General features: G+C 34.3%; 3 protein-coding genes across 4 annotated transcripts in view; 1 reads left to right on the top strand and 2 right to left on the bottom strand.

The window, feature by feature from the left end:
- The window catches only part of LOC108578525, a 33942-nt gene extending 27952 nt beyond the window's left edge, over window positions 1–5990 (top strand). Inside the window, 3 exon segments of the mRNA XM_017941879.1 lie at window positions 1231–1485; window positions 4626–4716; window positions 5745–5990. Coding sequence (XP_017797368.1) covers window positions 1231–1485; window positions 4626–4708 — 338 coding nt within the window. The 3' untranslated portion in view covers window positions 4709–4716; window positions 5745–5990.
- Window positions 5991–8284: 2294 nt separating this feature from the next.
- Window positions 8285–13793, bottom strand: LOC108578524 (serine/threonine-protein phosphatase PP1-beta catalytic subunit). Of its 2 annotated transcripts, XM_017941877.1 has the most exons (6): window positions 13724–13775; window positions 13156–13227; window positions 10509–10996; window positions 9212–9310; window positions 8878–9117; window positions 8285–8786 (listed from the first exon to the last, which is right to left on the bottom strand). In XM_017941877.1, exons 1-6 carry the CDS (start codon window positions 13773–13775, stop codon window positions 8679–8681), a joined length of 1059 nt encoding a protein of 352 aa, XP_017797366.1. In that variant the 3' UTR covers window positions 8285–8678. The 2 variants fall into 2 exon arrangements, with proteins under 2 accessions (XP_017797366.1, XP_017797367.1); XM_017941878.1 differs by lacking the exon at window positions 13156–13227 and having other exon boundaries at window positions 13724–13793.
- A 1014-nt stretch (window positions 13794–14807) lies between these two features.
- LOC108578512 (mortality factor 4-like protein 1) overlaps window positions 14808–15684 on the bottom strand; it is a 1640-nt gene continuing 763 nt past the window's right edge. Inside the window, 4 exon segments of the mRNA XM_017941864.1 lie at window positions 14808–14980; window positions 15062–15231; window positions 15340–15552; window positions 15639–15684. The exon segment at window positions 15639–15684 is cut by the window's right edge and continues 30 nt beyond it. Coding sequence (XP_017797353.1) covers window positions 14808–14980; window positions 15062–15231; window positions 15340–15552; window positions 15639–15684 — 602 coding nt within the window.

The raw sequence follows: 15684 nt of genomic DNA on the forward strand, positions 1-15684 counted from the left end.
TCACGCCAGACAGTGAACGTGTTAATAAGTAAATGTTGTTCAAATTATATCGTGTTTGATCTCATTTTCATCAGAAAAATCTCACCAACATGTTAAAAAAAATTTCAGATGAAAAAAAGTAAATATTTTTCTATTATGAATTGTCGAGCCGTGAAATCTCGTAAAAGAAACCGAGTGGTGTAGCGTTACACGCTTGACCGACAGCGAGCGAGATAACATAGGCGTAGGACCATCTATACTGACACTTGTAGAATCCAAACTGACTGACACTTGTAGAGAATTTTACTGCATTTTGTGCATGCGAGGGTTCACGGATAGTTTAGATTTTATTTTGTTTCATTTATTTTCTTGAGTATGGAGATTTCAGTACAAAATAATATCGACAAAAAGGAAAAGTAAATTTAACGAAAAACTCAGTTGAATCATGTGTGATAATAATAGTTATTCATTTTAATGATTTAGTGGAAAGTTTCTGATAATCGTCATTATTTATCTTCCATGTGAATAGAACTTTAACTAATACTTAACTTTTTGTTATTTACTACGAGGTTCACCTCGGTTAGAGTAGTAAGTTAATTGTTTCATTTAAAAGTAAAATAGTAAAAACAACTTCCTGTTCATCTTTACCACAATCGTAGAAGAAAATTCCTCTTTCGTCTATCATAAGAGAAAACTTAGAAGTCTATGTTTGTGAAAATAATTAAATTAAGAGTGTTATTTAAATGCAAGGAAAGTAGAGATAACTTGTCATTATTTTGGATGATTCAGTTAAGTTAACTTTGTGCTCATAATTCTGAGACAATGAATTGCGGAATGAAAATTCTTGTTAATCTTCTCGTTTCGAGGATTTCATCGAGCAATTTTTTGAACATTGTTTGATAATTATCGAGTCACATATGACTTGTCTTTTAATTACCAAATTCCATCATTTTTTTGGACTACCAGATTAACTCTTCGTAGGCAAAACGGAGTCGTCTATGTCAAAGTCTAATTTTTTCACTGCTCTGGGCTTTGAAAAAACCTGAAATCGTTAAAACTTTTTTAAATAAAAGTAAAACTTCATATCGAAGAAATACAATAATTAAATTTTGCTTGGGTCGTCAACGAGCCAAATTGCCTACAGAGTGTTAAGTTAATTTTGTATTCGTACTCCTTGGACAGTGAAGAAAGATTCGTGGTACCAAGGAAGACTATCGGTTAATCTGCAACAATAATCGATTATCATTTCAGGTAACTTAGTGACCGATTACGATTATTTACCGTCGTTCCCCTCCTTGCTCCGCAAGAAGCCGTTGTTCGACCTTCTCGAGCCATCACCAATGGCACCGATGAGTGCTTTCACTAGAGACCCATGGTGGTACCCTAGCTATGCTCCTTATATCCCGAGCTACGCTCAGAGAAGCACTCCGTTCTATCTGAGGGACAGCTATCTCAGTCCTGTTAAACGTAGCTACCTGTGGAGCCGACATCCAATCAGGCCTTTCGGTATGTAGACCCTTCATCTTATTATTAGCGATAGCTTCGTGAACAAAAGGTCGCTCTTTGTCTGAGAAAGTGGCGTATCTGGACCTTTGTTCCATCGGTTCTACTCGGTGTGGTTAAAGCGTGATTAAAGTATATTGTTCGTACGAAGTGTCCACTTGAGGGTTTGCCTATTGAAAGATAACGATGGCAAACAATTAATCGAGAAGAATTGATCGATGAATATATTTTGTTTTCGCAATCTTTGCAAAGTTTTGAAGTGTACTGAGTGGAAAATTGACTATTGACAATTTTTAGCATTGGCAAATTGCTTGACTAGGAGGAAGTGATCATTGAAAACTTCTTTTTAGCATTTTTTGCAATCTTTGTTCTTGGAATCGATCGCTTTAACTTTGAAGTGTATCGAGTGGAAAATTGATTATTGACAATTTTTGGGTCACTTTAGCTTTGAAGGGTACCGAATGGAAAATTGATCGTTGACAAATCTTCGTGTCAAATTTTCGCAGTTTTTGGTTTTATAATGAATTACTGTAGCATCAGAGTGAACACAGTACTGATTACAGCTGATACACTTTTTTTCGTTTTATTTTACCGAGTTTGTTAATTTTACTGTAACGAGCAATTTTGAGTACTGACATGTGAAAGTTGCAAATTTTCTCAGATAAAGAGCAATTGTCTATACAATATAAAGAATCCCTTCAAAATTTCTTATAATGAGATCGGGACGTCACGAATGAAATCATTATTGGTCTCTCCAATTGATTGGGTGAAGAAAAAGGTTCCACTCTTATTTTCGATCAGTCGAAAATTTACAGCTAAATTAAAAACAATTCCCAAGAAAAAATTTGATTAAACAAGCAGCTAAGTATATCTGTTTCTTCAATTTCTCCGAAACAAAGTCAAATGGAATATTTTCCTTCTCACCTATTCAATTTATTCCTGCAAACAAACTTCACTGAATCATACAGTTTCAGCAATTTGAGCGTTTTGCAAGAGGTTTGTTGCAAAACAAAGAGAACGCAATGCTGTTCAAAAATTTCTAGACAGTTATTAATCTCATTGTCTACTTCTGCCTTGATACAAGAATATCGCGAGGAATACACTAAACGGAACAATGTTACAACGTCTGTCTAAAAATTTTTGTCAATTACTGTACTCTACGTTAGAGTTCTCGGTAAAGGAACACGTAGTATCGTTATCAGTTATTTATGATATTTATGATCGTTTCAAGAGCGAATTTCTCTTCCACATCGTTCCATCGAGGTTATGCAACATTATAAAATGGAATTAAATTTGGCACTATCTGTGTGATTGTTTACCGTCTGGCTCGGGCACTTCGAAAGAACCGCGAAATTCGTGGTTGCTCGTGCCAGATACGACTTCCGACATCGAGCCAAGTGTTTCTTCCTTTTGGCGTCGATTGATTAACGATTACGTTGTCGCGTCAGGCTCTATTAAAACTGCATTATTCAACGTCACCGCTGCCTTTGCTTGAATTCAACAATCAAACGTTGCATAAAAGATTTATTATTGGAATTTTGTTGAAAGTGGATACAGTATAGAGTAACACCACCGAAGATTAACTGCATCTGATTAACTGATTGAAAGTTGCACGGTATGCATTTAAAGTCGAGCATTAGTGGATTTTATGAGTTCGGTATTTTTCGGAAGAAAACGTGAAGATATTAATGAAATATTGTTAGTCTTAAATTTATTAATGATTTGCAATATCCTTGGAAATTGATGTTTAATTTTGAGTTCTTTCGGGTACCTAACTTTTACTGAAATTCAAAATTTCGCACTGTCCTGTTTTAAATCATTTTTAATACGTTCCGGATTTTTTCGATTGTACATGCAAAATTCGAAGCAATTTAACGACCCAAATTTTTCTGAAATTTGAAATTTAACACCGTCTTATTTTGAATCACTTTTAACACGCACTAGGACAGTATATTTTGCAATATTTTTGGATTTCGAATAGTCTTTTACATTTTCTGTGCAAAATTCGCGGCAACTCAATGACCCAAACTTTACAATTTTTATTACTCGAATTCCAAAATTCGATTTATTGTCTTCGTTAATACCGCCTTTATTAGCCGTGGGATATAATGTCCATGACTTATTCAAGAGCACGGCTATTATAAATAACCAAGGACGCTTGTGCAGCAGTTGCTCATTCTTACATAATAATAATTATTTAACGTAGCTGAAAAAATTATTGAACATCTATTTAGTATCATTTGTGTCGCTTTAGTTGGCATTTGTAGATCTTCAAGTGTTCCAAGAAGAAATTTTAAGATGATAAACGAAGATTTATTTATAAGAAAGCAAATTATGCAGGTTGTTAAATAGCAAAAAGCTAAGATCGATAATGCGGTCAGGTTTTATATTATACAATAAAGGCGCGAGCGAGCATCATGGCGGAATTACCACTTCCGGTGCACGGTTAACTGAAATGCCACGGTAATAATACCTCCGTCAAAGTGTTAGTATTCTCTTTGTTCATTCATATCAATTTTCCTTTGTAACGTTATGTTTCATAAAAGGGAAGAAATCCTCTTATATAAAAAAGATTCAGTTGATTAAAAAAAGTGAGAAAATTATTTAAATATCGAAATAATAAAAACAATACTCGAAATAGCAGCGATATTTATTTCTAGACTTTAATGAGTCGTAATAAGAAAATAATACATAAACAAATTTCATTTAACTGTATAAAAAACTCGTAGATATATGGCGTCATCAAAAATGGAACCGTGCAACTTTTGCTCAGTGTCCCGTTCGATAATTCAGGTAATAGTGTCGCTGACTTCGCGCATTGTTTTGCCAGAAGCAGACTTCACCTTGATACGAAGCCACCCACTTGCTAAACTATATTTTCTCAATGCTATATTACCGTACACGTGCGCCTCGATCGATCGATTCTGGTTCTGAAAATTGCTACTTATTCGTGTACATAAAATTATCGTTCAAATCGATTACGAGAAAGAAAATTCGCATACATGCTTACACTGAAGAGACAAAAAACAGTTGCAGTTAAAAACGTGTAAACAAATTTCATAAATTCAAAAAAAAAAAAAAAATTACAAATTCAACGAACAAAAGTAATGATGTGCAACTAGAATATGTGTGTTGTATTTCAGGAGACTTATACTACTATTATTCGCAGCCAGTTCCACGATTTCACTTTACCCGCCCGTGGTACAATAAACGTACCACATATTAAGAAAAAAAGTGAGCGATAAGATTAAAATGTGGCCAAGTGTTTTGCTCCCTCTCTTATCCTTACTCGTTTAATTCTGTGAATAAATAATCAGGAGGAACGATCACGTCATACCGCTGTACATATTTCTGGCTACGATGAGGTGTATTTTATCAATTAACACGCAGCTAAACGTAACAAGCATTAATACGACAAAGAGAGAAAAAATACGTTTCAAGTCTAAACAAAACAAACATTACACTTAGTAGCTCGTGTTCTACTTGAGCTGCTCGAGCAAAAGGAAGCTGTATTATCGACCTTAACCGTGTCATCATAAGATCATAAACCACTTATCCGTTAAAATTCGAAACAATCATCCAATTAAACAACGAAGAATTGTTGCCAAACAGCGCCGCACATCTTGTCTGTATTTTATACGTCACTTACGTGCCTGGATTTACAACGCCCTCTTTAATAGGTCATTTTTTATTTGAGACTCGCTCCTCTATGTATATTTCATTTGACTAATATATATATATATGTGTATATATACATTGTGTACATACCAACGGAAGATCGAGGCATGTTGCCCTGCAAACAGAAACTCCCGAATTCTTGATACAAAAAACTCTTGTTCCCACATTTTCTCGATAACTACTGTTTGATAGACCCGTCGATAGTTTGTGTTTGCAGAGGATGTTCGGATTTAACACAAAGGCTTTAGATATCGACGGACACCGGAAACACGATCCGTGTCGACCACTTCTGTCTTACCGTGTAAAGATACTCATTTCCTTCACCCTTGTTGAAAAATATTCTAATTCTTATTTGTACATTCATTGTGTCCTAGTGTCACGTTTCGAGAGTTCTACGAAAGATATTGTACGTACACATTTTTGAAACGTTAAATTAAAAAGCACGTAGACGAAAACATGTGTTTAAGAAACCGTACAAATTTGAAACAATTGATTCGTTCGTTGAGAACTCTCGAAGCTACATTCACCTTGTTCTATTTATCATGTGATTTTTGTGCCTGATCGGTTTATCGATCTTTTTGCAGCTCACGCCTACTGATGACTGCGTCGCCCCGCATGGAACGCGTGATACGAAAAAAAGCGATGAAAAAAGCCAAATAAAGTCACGAAAAAAGATAACAAAAAAAAGATGTGAAAAAGTACTTACATCGTATCCTAAACAACCATTCGATACCTATTGCCTGATTATTTCTTTTCTCACAGTGCGTATCATCGTCCACGAAGTTCTATTTATTAACGTTTCTCGCCACCATTGTTTATTGTACTATTCGTTCGTGCTGTCAACGAATAAAATAAACACTGCCCAAATTTTACTATAAATCTTCTTTTTTTCGAAACAATACGATACACGCGATCTTATCGCTCTCTCTCTCTCTTTATCTTTTATCAACCTCTATCAACTACATTCAAGGACACCTAACCCAGAAGCAAATATTGAAACAATAGGAACAGGTTTGTACAACAATATGCATGTTTATTATCTGAAAGTTTTACATCTTTAGGATGTCATTGCATTGACGTGTTCTGTCGCGATTCGATCGATGTAACAATAGACAATAGTCGATTATGTCCACGCAACTCGTAGTATGTATTACATTTCATCTCATATTTGATAGAGCATCGTCGAATCACGACCGATCAGCCATTTACAAATATAATATCTGTGTATATAATTTACGAGTCTCAGACAAAACGCATATCGGGGGATCACAACCGCTTCTTTTACAATTAAACTTATATCGGGTTAGGGAAAAATTGATCAAGGGTGGGAGGGAAGTGTGAGGAAGGAAGAAATTTGCCGTTTCAAGTCGGCTCGCTTAAATCACGTGACTTTTGTGGAGGTTACCTAAACTCTAAAGGAGTAAATACTTCAAACGATATACTGTCGTAACTTTGTCAAATATGCTCGTAGTCCATATTTTTTTGTTTCCGTTCAACAATTCATAATAATAAATCGGTTTCGACTATTTGTTTCGCAAATATAGAAAACAGTTCACAATGATTCATCCTTGCCGCTTAAATAACAATTTTAACAAACATAAATTAGAAATATTCATACAAACAAACGCGCTAGCCGATTTTCTCGTCTAACGGTGCGATTTATTTCACTTTCAGATAATACGTTGATCGTTTCCACGCTTTCTCACTCCTGGAACTATAAGTTATTCTGAATGATACAGTGCAGTCTAATGTACTTTTCTTTTTTCACATTTTTTTACATTTTTCAAATAGTGTATCGTTTTTTTTTTTTTGCATTTTTTAATGTACTCTTCGTAAATCGTCTTAAATCCTTACTTTCTAAGCACGCCAGCATTCAAATCGTTTCTGATACTTTCTAAATTTCCATTTATGTGAATTACTTTTATTATTGAAGCACTTAATGAAGGAAAAAGATAAATAATAAGTAATGCAGAATGTACATCTCTTAAAACGATGTAACAGAAAAATGCTTCACGAAATATAAAGGAAAAAAAGGAAAATGAAATATTATGTTATCCAAGCACATGCTAAGTATAACTAAATGCTGCATATTGCTCCATTTAGATCAATTACAGACCCGTGAATCAAGTTACATTTGGAGAAAAAACAAAGTGACAAAACATCTGAAAGTGAAATAGTATGTTTTCAGAACAGATAATCAATCTGAGCTGAGTAATCGTTCTTTCTTTTTTAATGCAATAAAAAGTGTAATTGCATTTCAACGATTTGGTATCCTGTAGTTTAAATATATTATAATTCCATCTATTTTATCGCAAGATTAAAACCTCTCAGCGACTGAGATTCTTCTTCTTACATACAACATCTTAATAAGTATATTTTGCATTTGAAATAATTTTTAAACTCCTTTAATCCCCTTGTTTTTCATTCATTAGAGCATACGTCATTCGAATAAGGGAGATAATAGTAATCTGCATAGAATCATCGTCTTAAAAATACTGGTTCTCTGTTTTCTTCTCTGATCTTTCGTTCGTAGAGAATAAACAATCTAACACTCCTACAACGTACCTTGGAACGTGCTGTTGTTCTTTTGGAATACTGAAAACTAAAGTATTTAAACATGTATTTAGGATGTGACTTAGTAAACAAAGTGAAAAGAAAAAAAAGAAAAAGATATATGGAGCGAAATGAAAAAATATCTATGTACATGATGCAGCGCGTTTCGTTAAACGATAATAATAATTAAATCAGTTGCAAAGCAATGGCAATTATTGTTAAAGAGGAATACTAGAAATTAATCAGCAATGTGTAATAATTACACTGAACATTCAACATGGAAGCAATAAATAGTCAAAATGAGAATATTGAAATTCCTTTTGTAAACGCTAATGGCAATTAACAGGACCATCCGTTTCTGGAAGATAATGTGCAAATAATTTCCCAGAGAACACGGAAGTGATCCTTTTTAATCATTACTATCTTATTTAAGATGTGATTAGGGAAGTAGTGAATATATCACATGCTTCCCTTGACGTCGTCATGCTGAAACATGAAACGTAACACTCACGGAAAGCATTAGCGAAGCCAGAAATATTTTTTCGTTTTTGTCTGTTTTTTAAACGTTCCGTAACAAGCACACTCGGGCGGGATCTATTTAATACACGGTTACCATTTTAATCACTAATCAGTCAACATAATAATAATTACTTAAAGTGCTAGATTTAAATCATACGCGAAGAAGAAGAAAATTAAAACTGCCGTATCTTTCTTTTTTTAAAGTCTTTAACGATCACAAATAATTCCTGACGATCAAACACCACTACGTGTCTCACCGGTTCCTTTTTGTTTTTGTTTTTTTGTTTCTTTTTTCTTTTTTGCTATTCATGTGTTTTGGCATAACCGCTAGTTAGTGATAGAACATATCGTACAATGTTATGCTCTTAATGTTCGCGCCTTAATAGAAATTTTGCCGCCTTGTCGACGAGTTTCCTTAAATGAAGGAAGAGACGTGTGCAAGGCTGTCATTTCTTTTTGGCTGGATTCCTTTGCGGCGTGGATGGTCTCGTAGCTTGACCCGTGTTCAAACTTATATACTGGTACTTAGCTTTCTTCTCTGATGGTTTTAAGATCTGCACATACACCATGAGTAATATATAAAAATTAGATTCAGAAATCCACAGTACATATTATACACACGGTATATATATTTGCAAACTTTACCTGAAAACTACACATCAGAGTTTCATCAACACTCATCATTCCACCAGCGTTGTCAAATTCTCCGCAATAATTCGGCGCAGAAAACAGAGTAACCAACTGTCTTTTCGCGAAAAATTCGTAGCCATCTTCGACCACTTGATGCGCTCTACATATTAAGTCCATATCATGCCGGTTTAAGAATTTCGATACCACGTCTGGGCCGAATGTGAAAGATACGCCTCTATCATTTTCACCCCATCCCTAAAACATGGAGGACAAAGACCATAATGTAAATTGATATTAATTAAAATGTTCATAATAAATGTTTAAATTGTTCGATGAAAAAATTGTATACCTGGACATCTTTGTCTGGATCTGACCATAAAAGGTCACAGAGAAGGCCAGTGTCAGGTACATCTGTCGGACGCATTATTCTTTTGATTTGTTCCATGTTCTGTGGGATAAAAAGCAACTTAAATAATTTTCAAATTTTTTAAACCAGTAAAGTGAAAGAGGTATTGCAAAATATGTAATAAAATTTGATTGCAATATTTTAAAAATTTTTTAATTATTTGATTATTTTTACTTAAAAAGTTACATTTAAAAAAAGGAAGCAGTAAGCAAAAAATCAATAGATTACTCCATAAAGATATTAATCTTCTGACATCTTACGCCGAGTATAAAAATAGAAAATCAATATTTCGAACGACAGGTTCTTTTTTAAATTTTCTTTCGTAAACTAATGGGCGACGGGACGTACGTTTCAATTAAAAACGAAACGCTTGAAAATTTTAACATAAATCATATTAATAAAGTAACTCAGTAAAAATTAATAGAGTTCAATTTTTAAATGGCGATGGTATTAAAGCATGCCGACCAATTAACATTTCCACTTTTTAAATAAAAGTTAAAATTCGCTTCGGTGCTCTACCATTGTCCCTAAATTTGTCACGTCCAATTATGTAAGTTAATTATCAATTATATGCGAACAACAATCGCACCTTTAAATCGTTTTAAAAATAATCGAGTTTCAAATATACAATACATACGTGTTATTTTCTTATTTTTAATAACAACCTTTGGCGTGTTTTAAATTTTAATACGTTTTGAAAATACCGCTTTAAAGTTGCCTTTAATATCTTTCGAAGATATTATCACGTGAAGATATAAATCACGTGAGAATCGCTTTGGAAAGTTTTGAAAATTACTTCTTGAAGCGTTTAATGAAGCATAAACTGACTACGCACGTTTTATAAATTGGTCAACGTTACTTAGCTCGTTATGAGGTACTCTTTAAGGTCGTATCGATTTTAACGCGATACTTCCGCACGCAACGTTACAGGAACGACTTCCTCTTTGAAAAACTTTGCCTCTTATCGAACACATAAAACGTGGGTAAAATAAACACTTTCTTACGATCTTTAATCTTTTTCTGTTCTTTATAATCCCATACGATCGTTACGAATCTTATAAAATTATACATATAAACATGCAATCATAGTAGTTCAACTACCAACTTCAGTTGTAAGTAAAGCAATTATTCTTTAATTCTTTACCTGAAGAATTACCTCAAAACAAACCACCGTATATAATAAAAGAATATCTGAAAAATTTCCAAAAAAAATCTTCGCGAGATATTGACATAGTATCACCTGTAGGTCTGGACTAAGGCCGCCATGACAGCAGAATATCTTCTCATCGATGATCGCGGCGATCGGTAAACAGTTGAAGCAATCGGTAAACGTCTTCCACAGTTTGATGTTGTACCGTCTCTTGCACTCGTCGTAGAACCCGTATATCCTGTTTATGCTCGCGCACTCGTGATTGCCGCGCAACAGAAAGAAGTTCTCCGGGTATTTGATCTTGTAGGCGAGTAACAAGCATATCGTTTCCAATGATTGCTTGCCCCTGTCCACGTAGTCTCCGAGGAACAAGTAGTTCGCCTCGGGCGGGAAACCGCCATACTCGAACAGCCGTAACAAGTCGGTGTATTGGCCGTGAATATCGCCGCAGATCTTAAGTGGCGCCTCCAGCTCCAGCAGGATCGGCTGCTGAAGGAAAATCTCCCGTGACTTGAGGCAAAGGCCGCGCACCTCGCCCTCCGACATTAACACCGTCTTTCCTGGCCGGCATCCTCGGACTGCGCCCAAAAATTCGCACGTTTAAATGCATTTTCTGTCCCGTTTCTCTCGACACGGGACGCATCGCGAGGCATCAGAGAGTCGTTTTGTCACAGGTACATCGAGCATAACTCTACGCTGGAGCATGAAGGTGTCTGACTGTCGAGAACCGATTCTCGAACGAGGGAACAGGGGTTAATACTATTACACGGATTCGACGGATTATCCTATTCGTTCGGATTCTCTCTCTCTCTCTCGTTGTGTGTATATAGTCACGGTCTGACATGTTCCTGCATTGCTAACTAAATAGTTTCTGATCGACTCCAGTAACGAAGTTCGTTATTCATATATCACATGTTAGAAAATAAATTGTAAAAATGTTTCGATAAAGAAAAAATCATTTTTGTCGAACGACAATGTTTTCTACGGTTTACTCTTAAGATGGGCGAGCTACCACACAGGAGGTTCGATCATAAAAACATCAAGCGATGCAATATATGTTTTCTTCTGATGCAATAATCGGGAACACAAAAGGTTGTCGCACACCGTAGTTATAATGCTTCGAAGGGATTAAGTGGCTGCATGAGCTCGAATAATGCGCCATACGAGCGTAAACTTACGGAACATTCGGAAACAAAAGCTCGAAGCTGGTTGGTCACGTGTATGTATTCGCTGCCAATCGTGATATATGAATATACAGGCTACGTAAACGTACGAAAACGTTATGAAAGCGATTACGAACGAGCAAAGAAATAAGAAATTTCGTTCGCAAATTACTTCTCCGGATTACCTTGTATTAGTGTCACTGGATTATTTATAGCTATAAAGGAATTCACGGTGCGGATAAACTGGGCCGATGGTGGTTATTGGAAAACTGCATATCAGCAAGGTCACATCAACGAGTATTTAAGCACCATGATTAATGGCGGAGAGGGAAAAAAAACAGATGAAATTACTGTGCCGAAATGAAGGACAGAAATTTCGGAAACGGCATAACGTCAGTAACAACGTCTATTAATATTGCGGTTATTTACGGAAAAGGGAGTATGATAAAAAAAAATCGTAGTCATCGTCATCGTTATATTTGATCAGACACGAAAGTTTGGACCGCTTTTTAGTCGCGGAATATTACGATTTATTTCAACAACGTTCTCAATTTGCATATTACGACTAATACCTCTGGTACAAAAATTATTTTAGCGAAAGAATATACAACAGTACAGTAGGGCACACAGAAAAGATAAAAAAAAAAATTACTCTTCACCAAGCATTAGCATCTTCATTCTAATTATAAAAAATTTATTTTTGAAACCCTTGAAAGAAGAAAATATCTTATCCAAATAATGAATTATTTGTCAAATATATTAATCCTTTTCATTAACAACAAATGATGTACAATATTTGTACGTCATACAAGATACAACAAAAATGCTCAACGAAGTCAGTGTTGCAATGTACATTTATTAACTGAATGCATTGTGAGAAACATATGCCAGGATAACATAAACATTGACATTAAAAACATATTCATGAAAATACATCAAATAGTGTCGTAAAATCTTGAAAAAACGTGATATTATTGTTGTAGAAGACAGCTGATTAGCTGAGAGAAAATAAAAAGTAGGTGTATACATTCTTGTAGAAGCTTGGTCATAAATTAACACTGACAAGTATCATATCAAGCATGCAAGTAAACTAATTTGCATTCAAGCAATATTTTACATGCAAATTGGGTCGTTACAAATTGTACCTTTATATGTAAATATGATCTGTTATTCAAAGAGAGTGAGTCAAATTCAATGTTATCGTTATATAGACATAGTCCCAAAAGCTTTACCCTATTAAATGTGCAATTATTGGTTTAAATACTTTATGTATATTTACCAATTTAACACAAGTAAAACATAAAAAACCATGTTCATGTACACTGAATGTGTTGAAATCACGAAAGCTAATGGGACATTATCAATATGATGATACAGTTGACTGAGAACAAAGATGATATCTTGGAAGAACTTTGATGTTGCAGGTGCCACAATACTATATCTAGCTTCTACTTCACTTTACATTGTAAATCATAAGCAAACCATGGCGAGCGTTCACGCACGACTTTGAGGCAGGTAAAGACGCAACTAAAAAACGGAAAAAAACTACGTGGGGTGGTTTCCTTATTGCGTACCAACAAAATCCGACGAGAAAATATCTTTTAGCTTGGCTTTCTTCTGAACCTGGTCTTTCTGCGTGTGGTATACTTTACCGCAAAGAGTTCCGACATGTAGCATGAGAAAAGAGAACAAACAAAAGGAAATAGTTTTCGCTTCTGAGAAAATAAAGAAAAGTACGGAATAAATCCGAAGACGTCTGGCATGTCTAAAGAATTACGACGACTGCAACACTGGAAGATCGATATCTTTTTCTTTTTTTCGTTTTTTTTTCTCTCTCTTTAATATCTACAGACCGCGAGTTAAACAAACTTTCGACAAACGGGGAAACTCGAGGAAAACCATTCGTAGACTCGTTATGCACAAATATCGGATGTCATAAAGTAGATCGCGCACGATTTAATCTTCCTTTGGCTGGAAAGAAATGTATATATACTCGATGTACGCGGCGCGACTTCCCAACGAGCAATTTTCACTGGGTATTACGGAGAAAACTTTCGTTCAACTGTACACCAAACCGTAGATGAAATTACCGAGAATAACTTCACACTTTCTTTTCACAGAGGCTCCCTTTTTATCACGTACCTTCCAACAATCTTTGTATCAGGTTGTCGACGTTCAACTCGGCATCCGCCATTTTTTCTTGCCACTGACTGACTGACCCGATGTTTGTAGACTAGATGATACGTTTGTATACGCATTTATCTGTATATATAACTCTCGTCGATTTTCACGTATACGTGTGCTCTTATCGACTGCCGGTCCTATATAAATACAAGAAAGTTCATCGCAAACCTAGTTTTATCATTGTAAAATAATGTTTTTAAGATAAAATAATTATCGATTTAAACGAATGCAATTATACTGCAAATAGTTTTGCCATATATATTCGAACAATAATACGTCTTACATAACGTAAGATTTGTGTTATTCTAATGTAAATGAATGCGTATGTACAGTAGCTATTTGCATATACTGGGAATGTTTGATTTGATCATATTATTGAATTTGCACATTATGCTGCAACTGTGCAGCACTGAATTTCTTTGCGATTTAAGTAGGCTGTCGGTGATTAGTAATCTCGTTCAAAGAACGATAAAATCATATATTTACACGTTCTAATATGAACATCAATTATATACATTTAATTCATTGTAAATATGTACATCATTTAAAAATTGCAGTAATTTAAAATAATTTTAAATGGTAATTACTAAAATATTAAAAAAGGTAAAAAATGTGCATTTTGTAGAATGGTAATAATTAAAAACAATTTATGCTTATCCGTTGAGTATTCCCAAATATGTATAAAATTGTAATTAGTAAAATCGCAATACATTATATTTACAATAAATAAAAGGTATCATTCATTAATATTTTGGTCTAAACTAAAGTATACACTGTAAAATGTATTATATTTTTCTGTACACTTAGTAAACTAAAAGAACTAAGTTAACAATTTAGAAATTGGTCAAACAATATTCGATACACGATTTATAAAATTTTTAAATTTGTACAATAACCTATCTTATAAAAGAAATTACTTCTAACACTGCGTTAATGTACATTTTTATTAAACAAATATTGCAGCTGCCGCGTTCAGTATTCTCGACCAAAATGTGGCAGTATTGCTTGATTTAATTAAAAGTATCCAATCGTTCATACTAACTTAGGCATATTTCCTGTAATAATCTGGCGGTGAGTCTGCATAGTCTTGTTGAAGATTGAAAAGTTCAGTATTATTTTTCTGTAAATATTGCAAAAAATCGTGGAAATGAGATAGTAATAGTTGTATGCTTCTTTCATCCAAAGTAGTATATGATAACATTCCACCAAGTCTCACTGGAAAAATAATAGCATTAAATCGCAACATTTTCGGCGTTTTGTAATCCTACTATTATAAATTATAAATAAAAATAGTACCAAATAGCCTTAATAAATGAAATGCACCGTATAGTTGGCTGGGCAGTGTTTCAGGATTCTCATTCATAATCTGAATAAACTGTGGACGTTCCCACTTATATAATAACTGTAAACCTAAAGAAATATTGAAGTACTCACGAATACCTTTAGTTATTTCTAATGTACTTTCCCTGAAAATAAGCAAGTTAAAATTGGTGTTAAAAAATTGTGATTAAATAAAGAAAAATATGATAAAGAAATAATAAAGATTCTTATTTGAAAACTACTGATATACATACCTGACAGAGTCATTTTTTCCTAATGATTTTGATTCCACATAATCATCTAAAATTTTGTCAACTGCATTTTTCACAGGTAAGGCAGGCAATTTATGATGTTTTAATATTACTTCTGACTCATCTATAAGCACAAATTTTAATTCTTCTGGTATTTTAATTTTAACTTCGACTTTTGTAAGATACTCATCTGTTTCACCAGATGGCTCCAATCGGCTGTAAGAAATTTTAATCACTTTATGTCTTTTACTTTAAAAAATAATGCTTTCTATAGAATTAAAGAATATTTCTTTAAAACAAACCTTCTCTTTTTACGTGGAGCTTCTGTAGTAGAATCATGAGACGAAG

Source organism: Habropoda laboriosa, unplaced genomic scaffold, assembly GCF_001263275.1.
Source record: "Habropoda laboriosa isolate 0110345459 unplaced genomic scaffold, ASM126327v1 scaffold38, whole genome shotgun sequence".
NCBI lineage: Eukaryota > Metazoa > Arthropoda > Insecta > Hymenoptera > Apidae > Habropoda > Habropoda laboriosa.

Bases quoted from the DNA above. Each gene is read 5' to 3' on its own strand.
- LOC108578524 (XM_017941877.1), bottom strand. From the start codon at position 13,775: ATGGCGGATGCCGAGTTGAACGTCGACAACCTGATACAAAGATTGTTG. The intron at 13,228-13,723 runs GTACGTGATAAA...TTTGCGGTAAAG, and splicing joins GATACAAAGATTGTTGGAAG to TATACCACACGCAGAAAGAC. The intron at 9,118-9,211 runs GTATACAATTTT...TCCATGTTTTAG, and splicing joins ATCCAGACAAAGATGTCCAG to GGATGGGGTGAAAATGATAG.